Source organism: Mirounga leonina, unplaced genomic scaffold, assembly GCF_011800145.1.
Source record: "Mirounga leonina isolate KUSES-001 unplaced genomic scaffold, KU_Mleo_1.0 Mir_82, whole genome shotgun sequence".
In the NCBI taxonomy this organism is placed as follows: Eukaryota; Metazoa; Chordata; class Mammalia; order Carnivora; family Phocidae; genus Mirounga; species Mirounga leonina.
In genome coordinates this window covers 8889410-8909496 of record NW_023270825.1, presented here as the reverse complement: position 1 = coordinate 8909496, position 20087 = coordinate 8889410, and the positions used below count along the sequence as shown (strand labels likewise).

At 47.7% G+C, this 20087-nt stretch overlaps 1 protein-coding gene and 1 non-coding gene across 2 annotated transcripts; one reads left to right on the top strand and one right to left on the bottom strand.

Moving 5' to 3' along the window:
• Positions 1-8029: 8029 nt before the first annotated feature.
• LOC118002753 lies at positions 8030-8303 on the bottom strand. Its single transcript, XR_004677141.1, has one exon.
• A 1193-nt stretch (positions 8304-9496) lies between these two features.
• Positions 9497-19875, top strand: GLRX5 (glutaredoxin 5). The gene is made up of 2 exons (XM_034992401.1): positions 9497-9871; positions 19218-19875. The coding sequence occupies exons 1-2, from the start codon at positions 9577-9579 to the stop codon at positions 19394-19396; spliced, it is 474 nt and encodes a 157-aa protein (XP_034848292.1). The 5' UTR covers positions 9497-9576; the 3' UTR covers positions 19397-19875.
• Positions 19876-20087: the final 212 nt, after the last annotated feature.

Below are 20087 nucleotides of genomic sequence, written 5' to 3'. Positions count from 1 at the left end.
GTGATAGGTACTGCAGAAGTGCTGTGTGCTGTGGAAGTACTGTGCCCAGGGGGCCGGGAGGCCTCGGAGCCCCGCCTGGCCAGTGGGTGGTGGAACCCGGGCAGGGCATTCGGGGCACGGGGGGGTACCCTCCAGCAGCGCACGAGCAGGCGGGGCTCTGCTCTTTGGGGAAGCCCACCCTCAGGACGCTGTGCTTTCCAGCCGGAGGGGCTTGTGCCTAACAGGTCCCCGGTCTGGGTGACACCTCAAGCTCTTGAGGACAGTCCTTGAGGGCCCAAGGCGATTCCCCAGCAGACGAGGCCCTTTCCCTAAAGGAGCCTCGTCCACAGCGTGTTAGAATTTTGCTGCAAACGGCTGAGCCCAGACGCACGGATCCGGTGCTTTCTAGACGGACGGCTGCAAGTCCCTGCTCGGCAGGCGCTGCACCCGGCCCAGGATTTTAACGAACTTCCGTCCTCCACTTCTCCTTTGATGTTGCAGAGCCGGCGTGCGGAGAAGGATGGCAAGGGCTGCTCACCGCGCCTCCTGGCCAGTTAAAAAGCGGGACTCGGCAGACAGAAGCAGCCCGGTGAACAGGTGGGAGAGAAGGCAGCACACACATCTCGGTGTCCTTGGGTGTTTGAAAGGTCCTTGCTGGCATGACGCCTGGGAGTCAAGGCTGTTCACCATCCACACTGAAATGTTTGCTTGTTCACGGTTGAATCGGGGCAAAAGGACTGGACCCCATGTGCTTGGCTTACAAACCCTCGGTTTGCCTGCATACGCAGAGGTGACGGCCAGAAGCCACCTTCCACGTCCACTGGCCTGGCTCCTTCGTGTTCCAGAGACCCTGAGAGGTCCAGGGGACACCCTGATCGCTGCGGCCCACCACCATGCTTACCTCAGTTGCCCGATCGTCCAGGCGACACTCCGGTCCTTTCTGGCCTCTCCTCCTGCCTCTTCTCAGTCCCATGGCCTGTCCTTCCCTAACTGCACATGTTCTCCAGGTTCTTCTATTGTTCCTTTTCTCGCTCTCCCTGCCCAAATCTATAGCCCAGACTTATAGAGGCAACAATCTGAGTGTAACATGCCCCCATATTTTATTTTTTAAAAGGTTTTATTTATTTAAGATAGGGTGAGAGAGAGAGCACAAAGGGCGGGGGGGAGAAGGGCAGAGGGAGAGGGAGAAGCAGACTCCCTGCGGAGCAGGGAGCCCGATGTGGGGCTCAATCCCCGAACCCTGGGATCATGACCTGAGCTGAAGGCAGACGCTTAACTGACAGAGCCACCCAGGCACCCCGTGACCCCATATTTTAGATACAATCTAATGATTTTGAGTCCCTTCAAAATGTCCGGAAGCATTCATGACTTGCCCTTCAATCCCCGCCCCCCTTCTCCCCTGTATCCCAAGCCTCAGCAAGGAGGAGCCACGGGCTGCCAAGCCAGAAACCTGGGGATAAGCCTGAGTCCCCGCCTTTCCTTCCCAGCCCGCTCCCCACCTCCGGCCAGGCACCAGATGCCGTAGGTCCTAAGGGAACCCCTCGTTCACCCCAGTCCCTGCCTGGCCCCCCTCAGCCAATCTGCCGCCTCCCTTTCATCCTCAACATGCCTGTCTGGGGCAGCTCCCCAGAGCTCTGCAGCTTACACTCCTTCGGTGACCTTCTCCCGCCCCGGGGAGGAGAGCCCAAGGCCCTCAGCTGTGTCCACATTTCATATCTTCCCGGAGCGTGCGTGGGCCTCAGAGCCTTTGCCCTGGATCGTCCTTCCCTTTCAAACAGCGGCTCTCCACCCTTCTTTCGACACAGTTCAAGCACTGTCCCCTCTACCAAGCTTTCTCTGGCCTGACTCGCTGTACTGTTTTCTTGCATCTGTCCCCATCATATGACTGTGAGGCCCTTGGGAGTGGGAGTGTCTCACTGCACGCTGTATCCTCCTTAGCATCCATGCCAGAATGTGTCTTCAAATCCTGCAGTATCTGTGGTCGGGGTTAGGAGTTTCGTGCAATCTGGGATTGCTCACTGTGGTACGTGTTCTTTACTCCAGAATTATGCGTGGAGCACATACTAAGTGCCAGGTACAGGGCTAAGGACCAGGGGCAAAATAATGAATTCTGTTGGACTAGAAGCTGATGGTCTAGTGGCGGGGAGGGGGGCAGAAAAAAATAAAACTGTGATCCACACACAGCCTCTGAAGGGCTTGGCTCCCTACAGCAGGGAAGTAGGGGCTGGGCCGTAGGACGCGAAGTGGTTACATTCTACGATGCCTCTAGGTGCGCATTCCAGATTGCGCTTTACAACAGCATCCAGATGTCGTATGGATGGCCGTCTCTAGGCTTGCTGTTGGCCGAGCTCTCTCAAGCCCAACATGTGGTTCACAGTTTGCAAAGATCCAACCGTATGCCAATATCATTCAATCCCTTACCATCTAATTAAACTTAGTATTTCTAAGGGGCTTACCATGGACTAATAGGAGGTACCTAACAGATGTTGGATAATATTGTTTATCTGGCATAATGATGGAAGACAGTATTCCTTTGAAGTTTGTTTGAGAGAGAGAGAGAGAGAGCAGAAGGGCACACGCACGCAGAGGTGAGGAACAGAGGGAGAGGGCGAGAGAGAATCCCAAGCCGACTCCCCGCTGAGTGCGGAGCCCGACACAGGGCTCGGGCCCAAGACTGTGAGATCATGACCTGAGCCGAAACCAAGAGTCAGATGCTTAACCGACTGAGCCATCCAGGCACCCCTGAAGTTTATTTTTTAACACAACCCCCCCCTTTTTTTTTTAAGATTTTATTTATTTGACAGAGAGAGAGAGAGAGACAGCACGAGAGGGAACACAAGCAGGGGGAGTGGGAGAGGGAGAAGCAGGCTTCCCGTGGAGCAGGGAGCCCGATGCGGGGCTCCATCTCAGGACCCTGGGATCATGACCTGAGCCAAAGGCAGACGCTTAACGACTGAGCCACCCAGGTGCCCCTAACCCAACCCATTTAATGAAGCCACGTATGTATAATTAGTGTAGGCAATATGATATATGCTGTTTCCCCGACTTCTTCACCAAAGCTTGTGGAATATAATGTTCTTGGTGCCTTGGAATTATTTTATGAGGCTCTAAAGAGCAAGGCATAGTGACATGTGAGGGCTGTTTGCCCTGCTTACATCAAATGCTCCCAGAATGCTGCTCTACCAAAAAAAAAAAAAAAAAAAAAATCCCAGAGAGTCTGCTTCTTCGTTTGTACAATCTCCTGTTAACCTGGTTGTCAGGGCTTCTTCTTGCCCTTAGTCTGAGCCTTTCGAGTTTACTGCTTCTCATGCGTTGTGACTGTCATGTTAGAAAAGTTAGCCCGTCCCTAAAACAAGAGCAGGCCTTGCAGGACTGAGGGCCTCTCCCTGGAATCCGGCAAGGAGATGACTTCCCAGACACCTTGTGCAAGGACAGGGAGAGCTGCTGTGGGCACCCGCTGTCTGGCTTCCTAAATAGACTAGTGCCCCCTACAGGCTGTGCAGGGAAAGGCGGGTGCTCGGGAAGTGCTCCAAGTTTCTCAAAAGACAATGATTTTGAAAGACACGCGCTACTTCTGAACATGAGCAAAAATCCCTTCAAGTAAAAGGATATTATTGGCCTCGTCCCCAACCAGCAGCCAGCCAGCAGGGTGTGTGCTCTATCACAGGGCTGCAGCTGCATGGGGTGAAGGGAGATGACCCAGTGGGACACAGACACTCAGCGCTGCGCAGACACAGGTCCCCGCAGAAAAGAGAGTGCCCGGTCACTGCAGATCAGCAGGGCGGAGACGGCCTCAGATGTGTCACCTTTTCCTCAAGGCTTTTCATACACGATTCTCTTGGTCACCCAATTTTTGCAAAGCGCTTCCCCTTTTTTTCTTTTACAGAGTATGATTGGTTTATAATGTAGTCTTTTATTAAAACTCTCAAACTCCAGCTTACAGAAATCTGATATCAATTAATTGTATCTCAGGAGGCTACACTCTCAAAAAGTATAAAGTTTAGAATTAACAAAAGGGATTTTTCCGGCCATAAAAGAAAAAAAATTACTTAAAATCCTCCAATTTTTCCCTGTAAAGGAAAACAAACAGTTAACGTCTCCTCCCACTTCCAACCCGCCCCCGCTTCTCTGTCAAACGGGGTGATTTCCCATCCTTGGCTGGAGGGGTTGTTGTAGAAGGCTGGGGCAACGGAACCCCACCCACCGATGGCCAGATTTAATTGAGGGCATGAAATTATTCAGACTCAAAGGCTGAAGTACAAAGTGAAATTCTGACTCATCCTAGAGTATTTATGGCCCTGGCAATACATCTTAGCAATCATTCAAAAGAAAACAATGAAAATTTTCTAAATGTTCCTCCGGCTGCAAACTCGGGTGATCATCAGAGGGAGACGAAACCTTCTGCTAACAGACAAGTCTTCATACAGGCTTGACACACAACAGCACGGGCTGCTTGATTTTTACACCCCGGGGTCCAGACACCTTCTCAGAAGCTGCTGGCATATAGTAACAGTTTGAGCTATGGAAACTATCTGCTGGCAAAAACAAACAAACAAACACACACACATAATGTAAAACATGAAAAATTTCATTAAACAGACAGTTGAGGAAAAATCAACTATTTTATCACATTTAATCGAGTCTTCACATGGTTTCTGATTACCACTTACTTCTTAATATTTTAGGAGGTTTTGATTGGGGTTCTTTTCCTCTGAATAAAATGAGGTTCTCAATAGAGCATAGTCCAGCACATGCCTGATTTTAAAGGCCTACAGCAGAGTTCGAGCCTTAATGCAGAAAAGCAGCATGGGGACAAAGGACCACAGAGCTTCCGAAGTGAAAAGCTATGTTGATATTTTTTTCTTGGGATTTTTGGGCTGAAACTGTTGCCATTTTAGTTTCAGAGAGTCTACAGATCACATCTGTATCCAATAGATACACACACAGCGAAGATAATTCAGGAATATTTGATTTTCTGCAGGACTTGCTGGTGATTCAGCAGAAAAAAAAAAGTGCTTTGAAGGCAACACAACACATAGAGGAACCCAAAGTGCTCGGTCTGCCAAAAGATGTTATAAACAAATGCTGGAGAGAGAACATAATTTGGGGACCACTGGAGTTAATGAAAGGTTCAAATGAGTTCATGTACAAGAACACAATGGGATGCTGCACATGCAAGATGGAATTATTTGGGGGGTAATTGTTTAGGAGCAGAAAGGAGTATAAATGGGTTTCTTAAAACTCTGCAGCCCTCATATAAAGACATCTTGGAATAGACATAAACTTTTGCAGACATCACAAACACAGTTTTCACAAACCCAGGAAGCGGAAGAGAGGAGGGGTGGAAAATCCCCAAGAGAAGGAACTGATAAGTCTAAGTGATGTCAGCACTAGAACCCAGGCCTCACACCTCTGCCATCCAAATCCCAGGACAGAATCAGGTACTGCTGTGGCGTCCAGGCTTCTCATAAATGCTTCTTCAGCTGCATCTCCCAATGTCTGTCTAGGCTCAGCTACCCCAGTTTACAGCACACCATTCCTCTTCATTTCACCCAGAGGAGGAGAGCGGGACCCATGGGAAGGGGCCCTGATGAGGCCTGCCTTCCTGTCTCTAGGCCGAGCCCACGTGAGGTGGAAGAGAGATTAGCACGACTGAAGCCTCTCCCATGGCCAGAGGAGTATTTAGAAAACCAGCTGTCTCGTCAGAGAGGAAGTAAGAATCCAAAAGGCATTTCTATGTTGGCATGACGGATTGGCAAAAATGCTCTCAGGGGGCTGGGCATTGCCTTGGTTTCTCACACGTTACACTATTTTTAGGGGAGCTGGGGAATCAAGCTAATTCCATGATTGTGGTGATGCTCTAAAATTACTGGATAATAGCTAAGGGCACCACTGAGAAAAGGGTTCAAGTTCCGGCTCACGGCTATGGAACTCTGGGTCTCAAATGTTATTTTAGCTCAGGAATGTTGGGTGGCTCAACCCCCGGCGCAGTCCAAGCAGCCACTTTTCTCTTAAAATGACACTTAAGAGAATGCTCTGGCCAGCTCAGGCCTCCCATGTCTGTATCATGTATGAGAGGCACAGAAATACACCCTCTTTGCAGGAATGAAGCAGGGAGTTCAAGACTGAAGTCAGGGTATGGACACATATAATCCTGAGTGTTCAAATAATGGATCCTCTTGGGCTCAGTAATCCTGACTCTTCATTGAGGGCTGATATATAGGAAGAATCTCACATTTGTAAGGTTTTTAACCATAGGTTCAATGATGAATTTGCTTTTGGAGGGGTGGGTATATAGTAAAACCTTATCTATAAATAAGCACAGGGAGAAAAACATTTTTAGGATGCTTGAGTCAGCATGTTTATTCATGGCATGGTTATTTAGTTTGCGATCTAATTACACTTTGTGATCCAAATCCCAGGATCCAGGAAGTTTCTGTGTACTTCCCAGCCCTACCTTCTCACTAATGTCCAGGTGGGAGAGATCACAAACTGATAATGACTATTGACTTCTGTGTTCAACACCCAAATACATTGGAGTTTAAGTGCAGATTTCTGACAACTGTTTAAGAAGTCTATTTTTGTCACATTTTCATTATAGAATTTTTTTTCTCTTTTAATTCCAGTATAGTTAACTCACAGCGTTATATTAGGTTCAGGTATGCAACATAGTGATTCAGTCATAATAGAATTTCTAAAGAGAAACCTCAAAACTAAAATGCCAAATTACACATAAGAGTTTGATGCTTTGGGAGAAATATTTTGAACACCATTTTTTCCACTTCTTTCTTTCTTTATTTAGAGTGTGCATGAACAGGGGGAGGGACAGAGAGAGAATCTCAGGCAGACTCTGAGTAGAGCCCAACATGGGGCTTGATCTCACGACCCTGAGATCCTGACCCAAGCCGAAATCAGGAGTCGGACGCTCAACTGACTGAGCCACCCAGGTGCTTTTAATCATGTTTGGTGCCAGTACTCCAAGAGTGGCTTTCAAATTAAATACAGAAAAGAATATGTTCAACATACATAGTATTTTATATTTTTGGTTGCTTTAGTAAAAACTTAAAATTTAGATCTATAGTTTTAAGTTCTTTGGTTTAGCTACCTGATTTATCTTCCTGCCTTCGATCATGCTATCAAAGCCAGCCACTGAGCGTCCTCAAGGAGCACAGACAGGCTTTCCTAAATCCTGAGGTTTCACCTATGTTCTTAGTCTCTACCGCACACAGCAACTCTACTTACTGTAGGTTTGAAGAACACAGGCTCCGTATTCTTCCTGCTCAAGGTTTACTCGTAATCTCTAACGACAGCTCTATTCTCAGTTTAATAAAATGTCTGATAACTAAGAAAGACAACTTGGCTTCCAAACCGTCGTTACACACTAGGGAAGAGATACACCACTCCCCGTCACTGTCCTACGTCTCTGCCTCTTCAGAATATAAGTCTGTGGGCTCTTCTCTCTATTCCAGTCAATACAAAAACAGATCAGACAGTTTAGAGTAGGCAATGAACAGCTGGAGATTTTCAGGAACAAATTACCAACATTTATTTAAAAACAAACAAACCAACCCAAAGTTACTATAACATAAGCCTGAGGGAAAATGAGGTGATTTGGGAAATAATCTATTCTCTAATGTAAGTGCACCAGACGCAGGTCTTCTGGAACGCCTGGGCTTCAGCACCCCCACACTTCCTATATATTCCTGTTCCTCCGATTTACCTGGAATCCATGAATCTGGGGGAGGAAAAAAAAGGATTCTGTAAGGAGCTGATCAATTTTGGGTCCCCCATTAGAAAACTATCACCCAGCCATAGCATCAATGAGGATGAAATAAATAGGTCACTGAGGAACACTTCTGAGTAGTATCTTGAATCCATTCTCAGTCTACTAAGGTTCAAGTTTCATGCTGAATGATTACTTGCAAGAGTACTTGCTAACAGCATCCCTACTAATTTTCTGGTTTTAAATCTGAGAACCGCGGAAACAAAAGCCCGTCACCTCCAGCAACAATTTTTAAAATACTTAAGGCTTTTTTGTTTTTTAAAAGTAACCTGTAGCAGTACTTAGTGTCCAACAGAAACCACTCCGTCTGTTAAACAATATCTCGACTGCAAAGCTTCTCTTACTGTTGGTCGATAGATAACGACATGGCGCAGTCGTTATCACCGTGGCAACAGTACCCAGGACTATCAGAGGAAAATTGCACATAGAACCGCTGGCTCTTGAGCAGTCATGCCTCAGCTTCCTCCGGAGTATGCTTTTTCTGCAAGTCTGGTGTGCCCCAGGGTACCACCAACCCAGCACGGCTCCAAGACTACAGATGGATTTCACTCGAGTCCCGATCTTCCGCAACTGTTCATTCCACCAACAGGCACACCTGCCCGGTCCCAAGCACTGCTCTGGGTACTGAGGATGCAGCAGCGAGTTAATTCCAGCGCCCGGGAGGGAACTCAATAAACCAGCTAACGACTGCATGTCAAGGTGCACTGCGCACAATGGAGAACAGAGAAAGCAGTGAGCCCTCCTTTGTACCTGCTTCTCAGTTCCCCCGCTGACGACCAGCTTTGGGCACCCAGTCTCTCTGGACATTCCGCGCTGGCACCGTGCCCGGCACGCAGCAGCAGCCCAGGGAACGTCTGTCCAGCGAACCAGTTCCCTCTTAGCTCCCCATTCAACAAAGCTTTCCTGGGCCATAGGCCAAAGGACTTAAGTGGGCTGCAAAGTCCACGAAGCCCCAAACCCGGAGGGGACCACGCAAACAAGGGAATCTTACACACTTTTTAAATAATAGTTGTTTTGGAGAAATAATCGTGCGCTGGAGACGGAAGCCCTGGGGCCGGGTGTGGGCCTCTGCTCCCACGCGGGCGGCGGGGCCGACGGACGGCCGACACGTGGTCCCCGCCTTGACGCGGGAGTCCCGGCCGCGAGAGCCCGGCCCCGGCCCGTCCCTGCCACGAACGGCCGCTTCCGGCCGCGGCCTTACGGAGGCGCCGGGATCGCTCACCTAGGCTGCAAAGGCGGACCCGGGCCGACTCCAGCCCCGCCGCCGTCCCTGATGCAGGAACTCGGCGCCCGGCTACCGCGTTGCCACGGCAACTCAACCACCGCCTACACCGGAACCGGAACCGTCGCCTGGAAGTGACCCCTTCCCGGCGTTCCGCGGAAGGCCGAAACCCGCCCACTGCCTCCCCCAGTCATCCGGGAGTATCCCAGCAGGCCCGTCTACCCTCCGGAGGGAAGTCGTCTTCCCCCTCGTCTCGCCTCTCCTTGCATCGGAGCGTGACGCTGATGGACATTCACTCTCTCCAATCAACTGACAAAGCGATTGCCAGCGGCCAATAGTAAGCTGTAGGATGCGGCTTAAGTTTAAGGACCGCCTCCAATCTGTCGGGGGCCGGACGAGCCATATGATTGGTAGAATCGAGTAAGTGCGGGCTAGCGTTGTCCAATCACGGGGAGAAGTTCGGAGCCAGCCCAATGAGATCCTCCGGGGGGCGGGCCGAGCTGCCGCGGGCCCGGGGAAGGCTACGGGGCGGGGGCGTGGGGGGGCCGAGCCGAGGTCCCGGGCCGACGAGGGGTCCGGCGGACGTGCGGGGATGAGCGGATCCCTGAGCCGGGCGGCGGCGGCTCTGCTCCGCTGGGGGCGCGGTGCGGGCGGCGGCGGTCTGCGGGGCCCAGGCGTGCGGACGGCGGGCTCGGGCGGCGGCGGGGGCAGCTCGGCGGAGCAACTGGACGCCCTGGTGAAGAAGGACAAGGTGGTGGTCTTCCTCAAGGGGACTCCGGAGCAGCCCCAGTGCGGCTTCAGCAACGCGGTGGTGCAGATCCTGCGGCTGCACGGCGTCCGCAACTACGCGGCCTACAACGTGCTGGACGACCCCCAGCTCCGGCAAGGTCAGGGCCCTCCGGGTGAGGGGCGACGGGCCGAGGCCGCTCGGCGGGGCTGGGGTGAGCCGCGCAAGCTCTGGGGGGGGGGGGTTCGAGCGGGTCGGGGCACGGGCTACTGCTCTGTATTCGGGGTCGGGTGGGGGCATGATTGACTTGAAGTGGGTCCTGAGGATCTGGGCATCTGGTGCTCTTGCCAACTTGGGCATTGGGTAAGTCCTAGCTCTTCACCGGTCCCCACGCTGAGCCGAGAGAGGCCTTTTGGGGCCAGATCGCTCAGGCTCGGTCCGAGGGAAGTGGTGGGAAGGGATACGGTAAGAACCACTAAGGTAGGCACTTTGGGGGACACGTTGAGGGATTGGCCTGTCTCGTGGTAAGGAGCTGGTGCTGTTGATGGTAGACGGAGGGCCGAAGTTGCCCTTGTCAGAGGCTGGTGGGGTCAGAGACTAGCCTGGTGCCTCAGGGCTGGGGGTGTCAGGAACCATCCTATGTTGTTGCTGCGAAGAGGGGGTGGACACAGCTTTTGGACTGGTCTTAGTGGGGATCACTTGGTGTTGAAGAAAAAGACATGAACTTTGTTTTTAGATACTCGAGGACAGGGCCGGATTGGGGGGGGGTGGGGGCTAGGGCTTGGAGAGGCTTGTGGGGAGAGGGATGAAGAATGACCCCTGGGCCTTAGCTAACTCAAGGGTGGAGCTCAAGGAACCTGGGGCCAATCAGGGTGTGGGGCCAGATGCAGCAGGTCCTGTGGTTGTCGCTGGCTCATGGGGAGGAGGGAGGGCCCTGACAGCTAATAGTACCTTTTATGCTGAGCACCGTGCCAGAAACCTTACATGTATCTCAGTGGGGGAGGAGGACAGGGCCAGTGGAGTACATGGATCTGCTCCTTGGCGAGCGTCCTTCCTTGGTCAGAGTTGGTGGAGAAATGGGGAGGCTGTGCGTGTACCTCCTAGCGGGCGGCTTAGTATCCTGCATTCCAGTTAGAGACCTCCAGTGACCGAGTCCTGGCATCTATCTCCGTGAGCCTAGTGCTATTCTTTAGTTACAGTGTTCTAAAAACAGTTTTACCAGGCACCAGGTTCCCCGTTACTCTACATTTAGAATTCCACAGTTTGTTATTACGTACTTAGGACTGTTGTTCTCCGGTTGGAATGATAGTCCTAGTCCTCCCTCCAGACAGGCTGGTGTGGTGGAAAGGCTTGGGGCTGGAACCTGGCTGCAGCCAATCAACTGTGCAACCTTAAACAAGTCACATTACTGCATTTTCCTTTTCGGTAATAGGAAGATAAGGAAACCAAACTTGACAAAAGTTTTATGAGGAAAAATAGAGAAGGTAAAACTTTTTAGAAAGTGCCCATCATTTCATCTGGAACGCAGAAGGCACCACTCAATAGGAGCCTTTTTATCACTTGGAATCTGTGGTTCTCAGAGTCAGTATTTTTTTCCCCAGATTAATCCCTGGGAAACTCTTGGGTTTTGGTGGGTGGAAACTAGGAGGAGGGAAGGCAGGTTAACGTTACCAGCTATGTGTGATATTGCCCTGTATTAGGCTCCTAATCCTGTTTGTTGTTTCCTGCTCGAGTGCCACTAGGCACCAGGTATCTAGACTGTTGCTAGGCCCTGGGGTGTTTTTCACACACACATACAAGGGGGGGGGGAGCTGCAGTCTTCACCCAGCAGCAGGCTGCTCTGCTTCAAAGATAAGATAGCGGTGGGGAGGGTATGTGCTATGGTGAGTGCTGTTAATTGTGCAAGACTGTTGAATCCCAGATCTGTACCTCTGAAACAAATAATGCAATATATGTTAAGAAAAAAAAAAAAAAGAAGAAGATAGCAGGAGGGGAAGAATGAAAGGGGGGAAATCGGAGGGGGAGACGAACCATGAGAGACGATGGACTCTGAAAAACAAACTGAGGGTTCTAGAGGGGAGGGGGGTGGGAGGATGGGTTAGCCTGGTGGTGGGTATTGAGGAGGGCACGTTCTGCATGGAGCACTGGGTGTTATGCACAATGAATCATGGAACACTGTATCAAAAACTAATGATGTAATGTATGGTGATTAACATAACAATAAAAATTTAAAAAGAAAAGATAAGATAGGGGAAACTACTCTGCAATCTTTCTGCGGGGACCTTACCACAGGTACCCTGCAAATGTCTGGTAGGACTGTTAATAAAAAGTCGCATCATTGACAGCTTGCTTAGTATAAGGTTTTGAGGGTCTTTGGTTTGTGGTTTCTGTTCTGTTTATTTTTATTCTTAATTTTTTTTTTAAGATTTATTTATTTATTTTAGAGAGAGAGAGAGAGCACAGAGGGGAGGGGTGGGAGGAAGAGAAATTAGGACCTGAACATATCTTCTTAGGGGGCACAATTCAACTCACACCACCAGTCTTTTCTTTTTTAAAGATTTATTTATTATTTATTTGAGAGAGAGAGAGAGCGAGCGAGCAGTGGGGAGGGGGCAGAGAGAGAGGGAGAGAGAGAATTCTCAAGTAGACTCCCACTGAGTAAGGAGCCTGACTCAGGGCTTGATCCTACAACCCTGAGATCGTGACCTGAGCGACTGAGCCACCCAGGCACCCCATGTTCTCCCGTTTAACATAACTGGACATGGGGTATACTGGAATATAAGAAGAAAGTAGGAGCAGAAGTAAGAAGGTTTACTCATAGCACTTAGGTCCCTGTCTTGCGTGTCATGCGTGTCATGCGTCTGGTTTCCAGTCTCACGTTCAGGTGTTTAAGCAACAGCAGCAGGAATTTCGCCCTTAAATTTCTTGAGCGTTGAGTTACATCATTTTCATTCCCAGTCTGTTTCATACCAGATTATTATCTTGGTCAATAAATATGTTGCATATATATTGGACATAACACACACCTCTTTGGTGGCTTACCAAAATAAACATGCATGCAAGTATTGACCTTCAGACTGGGGCAGGGTGGTGTGAGCACGTTCCCATAGTGGGGATTAGTTTAGTCAGGGTAAGACTTTATAGAAACACGACGACTCTTCATCTCTTTGCTCTCTGCACCCTTGAGTTTTACCGAGAGAAGCTGATAGGCTGTCCGATGCTTGCTTTTGGTAGCCACAGATACATCTGTGCACCTTTCCCAGACCCACGGTCACTGCTTGTAACTGGAGAGGGGCTCCTGCAAAATTGCCTTTCCTTTTTTCTTGTGTCAGAGCTTTACGAAGGGCCTGAAGCCCGAGGAACACCCGCAGACGCTGTCTTCTTGTCCCTGACGTGTGATGCAGAGAGGTCTCAGCCTGTGACCCGGGGAACAAAGATGACTGTGAGGTCTTTCTCAGGTCTTTTCTTTTTCCTGTTGATCTGGAAGACACACAGAAGGTGGCCACAGAGGGACTGGGTCCCAGTAGACAGATGTCAGCATATCCTAATCCTGGCCTAACAAAGAATCTCTTTCATTTTTCTGTTGTAAATGTAACACGCTCATTGAAGAAACTTGGAAACACTGAAGGTAATAAAGAAAAGGGAAATTACCTGTAATTCCATATCCACCATTATTAACATTTGGATCTAGCTTCTAATCGTTTTTTTAAAAAAATGCATTTGAGATCATGCGTATCTGGGCATAGTATTTTCCCTCCCGAGAGCAGGGAACATGTCTTATGCCACTGCCTGAGTACCTTGTGTATTGCTTATGCAGAGCGAGCTTTCCATGATTTTGTTTTAAAAGATTTTATTTATTTTGAGAGAGAGCGAGTGCGCATGTGCACATGACGGGGGAGGGGCAGAGGGAGAGAGAATGCTAAGCAGGCTCCTCACCCAGTGCAGAGCCTGATACGGGGCTCAATCCCAGGACCCTGAGGTCATGACCTGAGCTGAAACCAAGAGTCAGACACTTAACCAGTCAGATGCTTAACTGACTGATCCATCCAGGTGCCCCTCAATGATTGTTATAATGAATAAGTAAATACTATTATTTGTCATATCATCAACTCTGTTCCATGCTCTTAAAAACATAAACACTCTTAAATTTCTGCCTCTTCAGATCACCATTGTGTTCCTTGCATCAAAAGCAGTGTCTGTTGAATGAATAGCCATTATCCTATTGTTGAATGTTTATTAAGCATTTGAAAATGTGCGCGGCCTTTTCAGTATCAGGGAGTTTAAGGCAACAGAAACAAATCTATGACACTGGCAAATGTTAGAAGTCAGATTAACAAGTGGTGTTTCTGGGCTGGTGTGGCGGATGTGTTACATGCTGCAGATGAGAGTATAAAAGGGTACTAACGCTTTGGAGGAGTAACTGTCAGTACCGGATCGGGTTGAAGGTGAACGTAGCTGAAGACCCAGCTGCTTTACTCCTGGGTATACGGTCTAGAGTGGGGGTTGGCAGACTTCCTTTGTCAAAGGCCAGAGAGTAGATACTTCAGTCTGTGTGGATTCCACTCTGCTGTTGTGGCGTGAAAGTAGTCAGAAGGTACGTAAATGGATGGGTGTGGCCGAGTCCCAATAAAACTTTATTTACAAAAACAGGAAGTGGACCACATATGGCCCAATGGCCATAGTTTGCCACCCCTTTCTCCAGAGGAAGACCCCCTGTATTTGAGTTAGAAGACAGATAAAAGGGTATTCATGGACGCATTGCTTGTAATAATGAAAAATTGGCAAGAGAGGATCTTGGTCTATTAGCAGACTGGATGAACAAACTGTAGCGTAGTCATGTGGTGGAAAACGAAGTTGTGGCCAAAACTAACTAGATCTAGATGGATTCCATGTGACTGTATCTCAAAGAATACAATGTTTAGTCATGAAATAAATTGCAAAAAAGGTGACTATGGCACAATTCCATTTGTGTTAAAGGTGTGAAACAGTCCCACGTGTTGTGGATACACATGCAGTGTGAGTGTAGTTCATGGGCAGGGGTGACATGCCAGCCACAAGCCAGAGGCCACCTCTGCCGGTCTAGAACCTGGCCTTCGGACTCCCAGAAACCTGGATGGAAATCCAGGCTCCACCATTTGCCATCACTGTGACTTTGGTCAAATACCCTCCCTGAGCCTTGGTTTCTTCATCTGTAAAATAGAGATAATTATGCACTCCCTGTAGGATTTTTGCAAAGGTTAAGTGAGGTTGTATATGTAAAATACTTAAGAGTATGAAATTGAGTAACCCTTAGCTCAGCAAATGAGTATTTTCATGCTGCACGGCATACCTGAGTGGTATTTTTCCTTTATTCTTCCCCACTGCGTGTATTTCTCAGAGGAGCATGACTGAAGGGTGGTGTAGGGGATATCGTGGTGGAGAGAATATCCACCTTGTACCTGGAACTGTGGGAGTTTAATCCCTTCACTCATTTCATCTGCATGTTAAATCCATGAGGCGTATAGTTATTCCCACTTCAAGGGTAGGGAAACTGAGGCTAAGAGATTAGCAGATTTATCTGATGCTGCATTTACAAGCTGGCAGGCCAAAGCCGGCTGACCCTAAGCGGGTGCCCTGTTCACTCTGTCACTGGCCCCTTCCCTTGCTCTCAGCTCCTCTGATGATCTCCTGTGGTACTGACGTCATTCTCTGTGCTAGGAAGCTAGAGGAGGGGAAGTGACTTGCCCAAGGCAGAATTAATCTGCATCAGAATGGGAAGCTCCTCCTATGGTGAAAATCTACCAAGAAAAAAAGAAAACTATAATTATGGTGCTCCTATAATTTGTTGTCCAAACTGGGAACAAAGTCTAATGTTCTGAAATGTGATGAATTTTGAAAAGTCCCTTTTGAAAGTTTTGGAAGGGAACTTTCTAATACCTCCCCCCCCTCTGATTTGATGCTTTGGAATATTCATTTTTTTGGTGGGGCAGTAGGTATCTGTAGACTGATTTTATAAGACTGCCTCCTTTCTTACTCCCAATTCCTCTTACTACCCTGTTATATAACTTAGCAGTCAATATTTTTTGTTCCAAATTGAATCATTGTCATCTGTCATCTGTAAAATATGATTACCATTAAAATCCATTTTTGGGTATGATTCCCTAATTTTTAAGAGTTTCTCTCTCTGATTCTGAATTATTCGGAGTGAAATTTGTAACAACTATCGCCGTATGTTGCAGTTTTTGAAAATTAAGAAGTGAGAGAAATTAGCTGTGTCTAAACAATATGTGAATTGACAGGATTCATTTTCATTTTCAACTTATGAACAGTGGTCTTTTATTATTGGAAGTTACTTGCTTCATGCTGTAGGAATCACTTGGCTATGTCTTTAAATATTTAAACCTGTCATCGGACTTCTAAAAAATGGAAACCAGTATTTTTTTTGACGAGGCCAAAGCTCTTTGCCTTGATACCAGCTGCCTGTGAAGCTTGTTACCCTAAAACCGAAGAAGCAGGTAAGTTTACGTTTGATAAACTTATCAGCCAGTAGGCACCATGGCCTCTGTCACAGTGCCATCATGGGCTTGGAGGCCGGTTCTCCTGAGTTCTTGTTACAAGTTATTCGGCAAGAGAGCCTGGCCCCAGGGTCTAGAAGGAGTCTGTGTCCCCTGCTTGTGCCTGTATGTGTCAGATGTTCAGGATGGTTGGAAAGCCCACTTGTTTGGTAGTTTTAATGGTAACAGTGGATCCTGGCGGCGCACATCCTCTTCCCTCCAGTCTGGACATGTGACCTGTAGCAAGGTGAAGCTTCATGAACGAGACGAGCCTGAAGCTTTGACTGAGTGTGGTACCGTAAACATGGTTGACGAGAGCAACGTATTCTTCTGCTTTGCAAAGATTTTATTTAAAAAAACTACTTGGTAGGATTGGATGTGTGTCGTTTGGGGTGAACCTCAGATGGCAAATTTATTTTCATATTCGGGGTGTTTCAAAAATTGGAGGCACTCACTGAAAGAATCCATAGATACTCATTGTCTTGGAAGGCTTAACGCAATGTATTACTAATTGAAAAAGACCCAGATATAAAACCATGCACATAAATGGTTCATGCACACAATATGGAAGATATTTGAGGAAGTTTCAAAGAATTAAAAGAAATTCATACTTACTTTAAACATGCCTTAATTCCCACCCCCACTCTCAGTCAAAAAGATTTATAACTGGCTTTGTTGTGGAATAAGTTCTGATAAACTTATTTGAGGATAGAGCTTTTAAATATATATATATATATATAAAACTTAAATGCTGAGTCATCTATGTAACATCAAATATTAGGATTCAGGATGAAAAACTTGAATTGATCAAGATATTCTAATATATCTAGATATTTGGTATTATAAAGATATTCTGATGGTTAATGGAATTTTCCCTTTATTAGTAACCCCCATACCTCTAGCTGATTTTTTTTTTTGTAAGACATCCAAAGTGGCTTAGAAAGTGTGCTTTTCTGGGGTTGTAATGTACAGCATGGTGACTATAGTTTAATAATACTGTATTGCATATTTGAAAGTTTTTAAGAAAATAGATCTCAAAAGTTCTCATCACAAGAAGAAACCTTTGTCACTGCGTATGGTGATGGATGGTAACTAGACTTACTGTAGTGATCATTTTGTAATATATGCAAATATCAAATCATTATGTTATAGACCTGGAATAATATAATGTCATATGTCAATTACACCTCAAAAAAAAATGCTTTTTGGGGCCTACGATATTGTAGCCCTTTCTCCATAGGGGAAGTCTGGAGGAGAAAGATAAAGCCCTCTTTTGGGGGGCTTAGAACAAAGTCATTATTTTTTTAGAAGGTAGTGACTTTTAAAAGAGAAAACACATTGCATCTTAGGACTTGTGATTGAGTCCTATAAGTCACTGGTGATTTTATTTAGAAAATAAATGTTTGATAATAAGTGATAGGGTATCAAGGACCAGTTTTTGTATTTTTAGTTTGTTTACATGAAAACCACCACTTGAGCCATTTTTAATTTGCATAGTATTGTATTTTGTTTGAAGAATCTGTTGACTTTTCTGTTTTATTTTGTCTGCTTATTTTGGCCACTTAAAAATACCTACCTATCTGTAGAAGTATAAAAATAGCAACTATGATCTATAGTGATTAATTGTCATATGTCATGATTTTGATCATCCTCTGTTTTTAATAGGACCAACACAGATGTTTTATGGATGGATGGATATATTTTTAAAAGTGTCTCTCATCTGTAGAAAGGAGGTGGAATGGTGTGGAAGAACATGAGGAAAGAGTAATCTTTTGTCTTAAGACTGAAACCACATTTTCTTCCTACTGTTTTGTTAAGACCATCAGCCCCATGGTCCAGAACTGAACAGAACAATCATGTGGCTGCCCTGTCCTAGGAGGCACCTCATCTCTGTGTGTCCTCAGAACGTTTCGCACACGGGACCAATCACATGAATGCTGGTTGGTTGCTGTGAGCTCTTGAGAACAGGGAGGGGGTCTCTCTCACCCCATGGCCCTGCACCTGGCCCAGGACATGGGCCTTAACCGAGCTTCGGGCCTTTCCTTGCTTTGACTCAGTCCCTGCAAGTTCTGTGCTAAGCCAAATCAGCCTGCCCCACGGAGAGCCCACCCGTGGGGCTGAATAGGGTGAGGGCTGCAGTCTGCCATAGGAAAGAGATTGTCCTCTGGGTATGAGGATTATTAAAAATAAAACCCAGTGACTCAACATCTTGGTGCTGTTCACCAACCCAGCCAGGCATGAAAAGCCTGAGGTGAGGCCTGCCTCATCTGCAGACATACTGTGATGGACCCATGTTAAGTAGTCCATTTGTTTTTTTTTTTTTTTAAAGATTTTATTTATTTATTTGACAGACACAGCGAGAGAGGAAACAAGCAGGGGGAGTGGGAGAGGGAGAAGCAGGCTTCCCGCCGAGCAGAGAGCCTGATGTGGGGCTCGATCCCAGGACCCTGGGACCATGACCTGAGCCGAAGGCAGACGCTTAACAACTGAGCCACCCAGGCGCCCCTTAAGTAGTCCATTTGAAAATGAAGTCTTAGCATTTAAGTTTTGTTTCACGGAATCCATGTCTGGCAGATGAAGGGAGACTATGGCTTTGTACCTCTGGCGTGACGTACTTCCACCAGTCGGGTTGTCCGCCATCAGTCTCTGTTGATGGTCTGACAGCTGTCGTTGCAGGGCCTCACCTCCCCGGTACTCAGGAGAACCTCGGGAGGTGGGGGTGGAAACAGGTGAGCAGTTGAGTGACTTGTGGGAGGCCTCACGGTTGGTAATCAGAAAAGGTAGCGTTTACACAGTGATCCAGTTGACTCTAAAGCCCCCCTACTCTGTGGCAGACCCGTGGTTCCCCAAGGATTGGGGGGACGCAGGGGAGGGACACTGGGTGTTGTGCTAGGAGCGGGTAGAAAACAGATTTTGTCACGAAAAGTTCAGCTCTGAGCATTTAAATGACACCTAAATGTTCTTTCCCTGCAGGCATTAAAGACTATTCCAATTGGCCCACCATCCCGCAGGTGTACCTCAACGGCGAGTTCGTGGGGGGCTGTGACATTCTGCTGCAGATGCACCAGAATGGGGACCTGGTGGAGGAACTGAAAAAGCTGGGGATCCGCTCGGCCCTTTTGGATGAAAAGAAAGACCAAGACTCAAAGTGAGGGTGGCCCGGGGCCTCCCCGAGTAGTAGGGGGCTGTCGGTGCCGAGCCCCGCTGCCAGCAAAGCCGTACCGATTCTGATTTTCGCTCCTCACGTGGCAGCTGCTTGCACCGATCCCTCCCGTTTGTAAGCAGTTGGGTGATTGTAGTGTGTCTGGGGTTTGGGCTGCGCATATTCGATTGTGAACTTAATTATAACCACTGCACTGTAATGATTCAACGTTGTATTATGATATTGTTGTAAACAAAATCTGTTCTTATATTGTTATTTGCTCTTCGCCTGATTCAGGAGTACAACCATGAGCTTTTGAATCATCCTTACTCATGAATCCTCTGCAAATGTGTCAGTTGGCAAAGATAATATATCCCCCCCACCCCCCACCCCCGATTTGTCATAGCTGCTTCTGTTAAGAAAAATGATGGCCAAGGAAGATGTGGGAACTGGGGCGTTGTTTTTTACAATAAACTGCCAACCCAGGGATTCTGTGCATGAGTTGTTAGTTCTGAATGGGAGAAAGTCTGTACCTCAGTCTGCTTGGGGTGCTGTCACAGAATACCACAGACTGGCCCGCTTATAGTCCACACGTGTTCATTTCTTAAAGTTCTGGAAGCTGGAAGTCTAAGCTCAAGGCTCCAGCAGATTAGGTTTCTGGCGAGGGCTGTGCCTGCCTGGTTCATAGGCAGCCTCTTCTC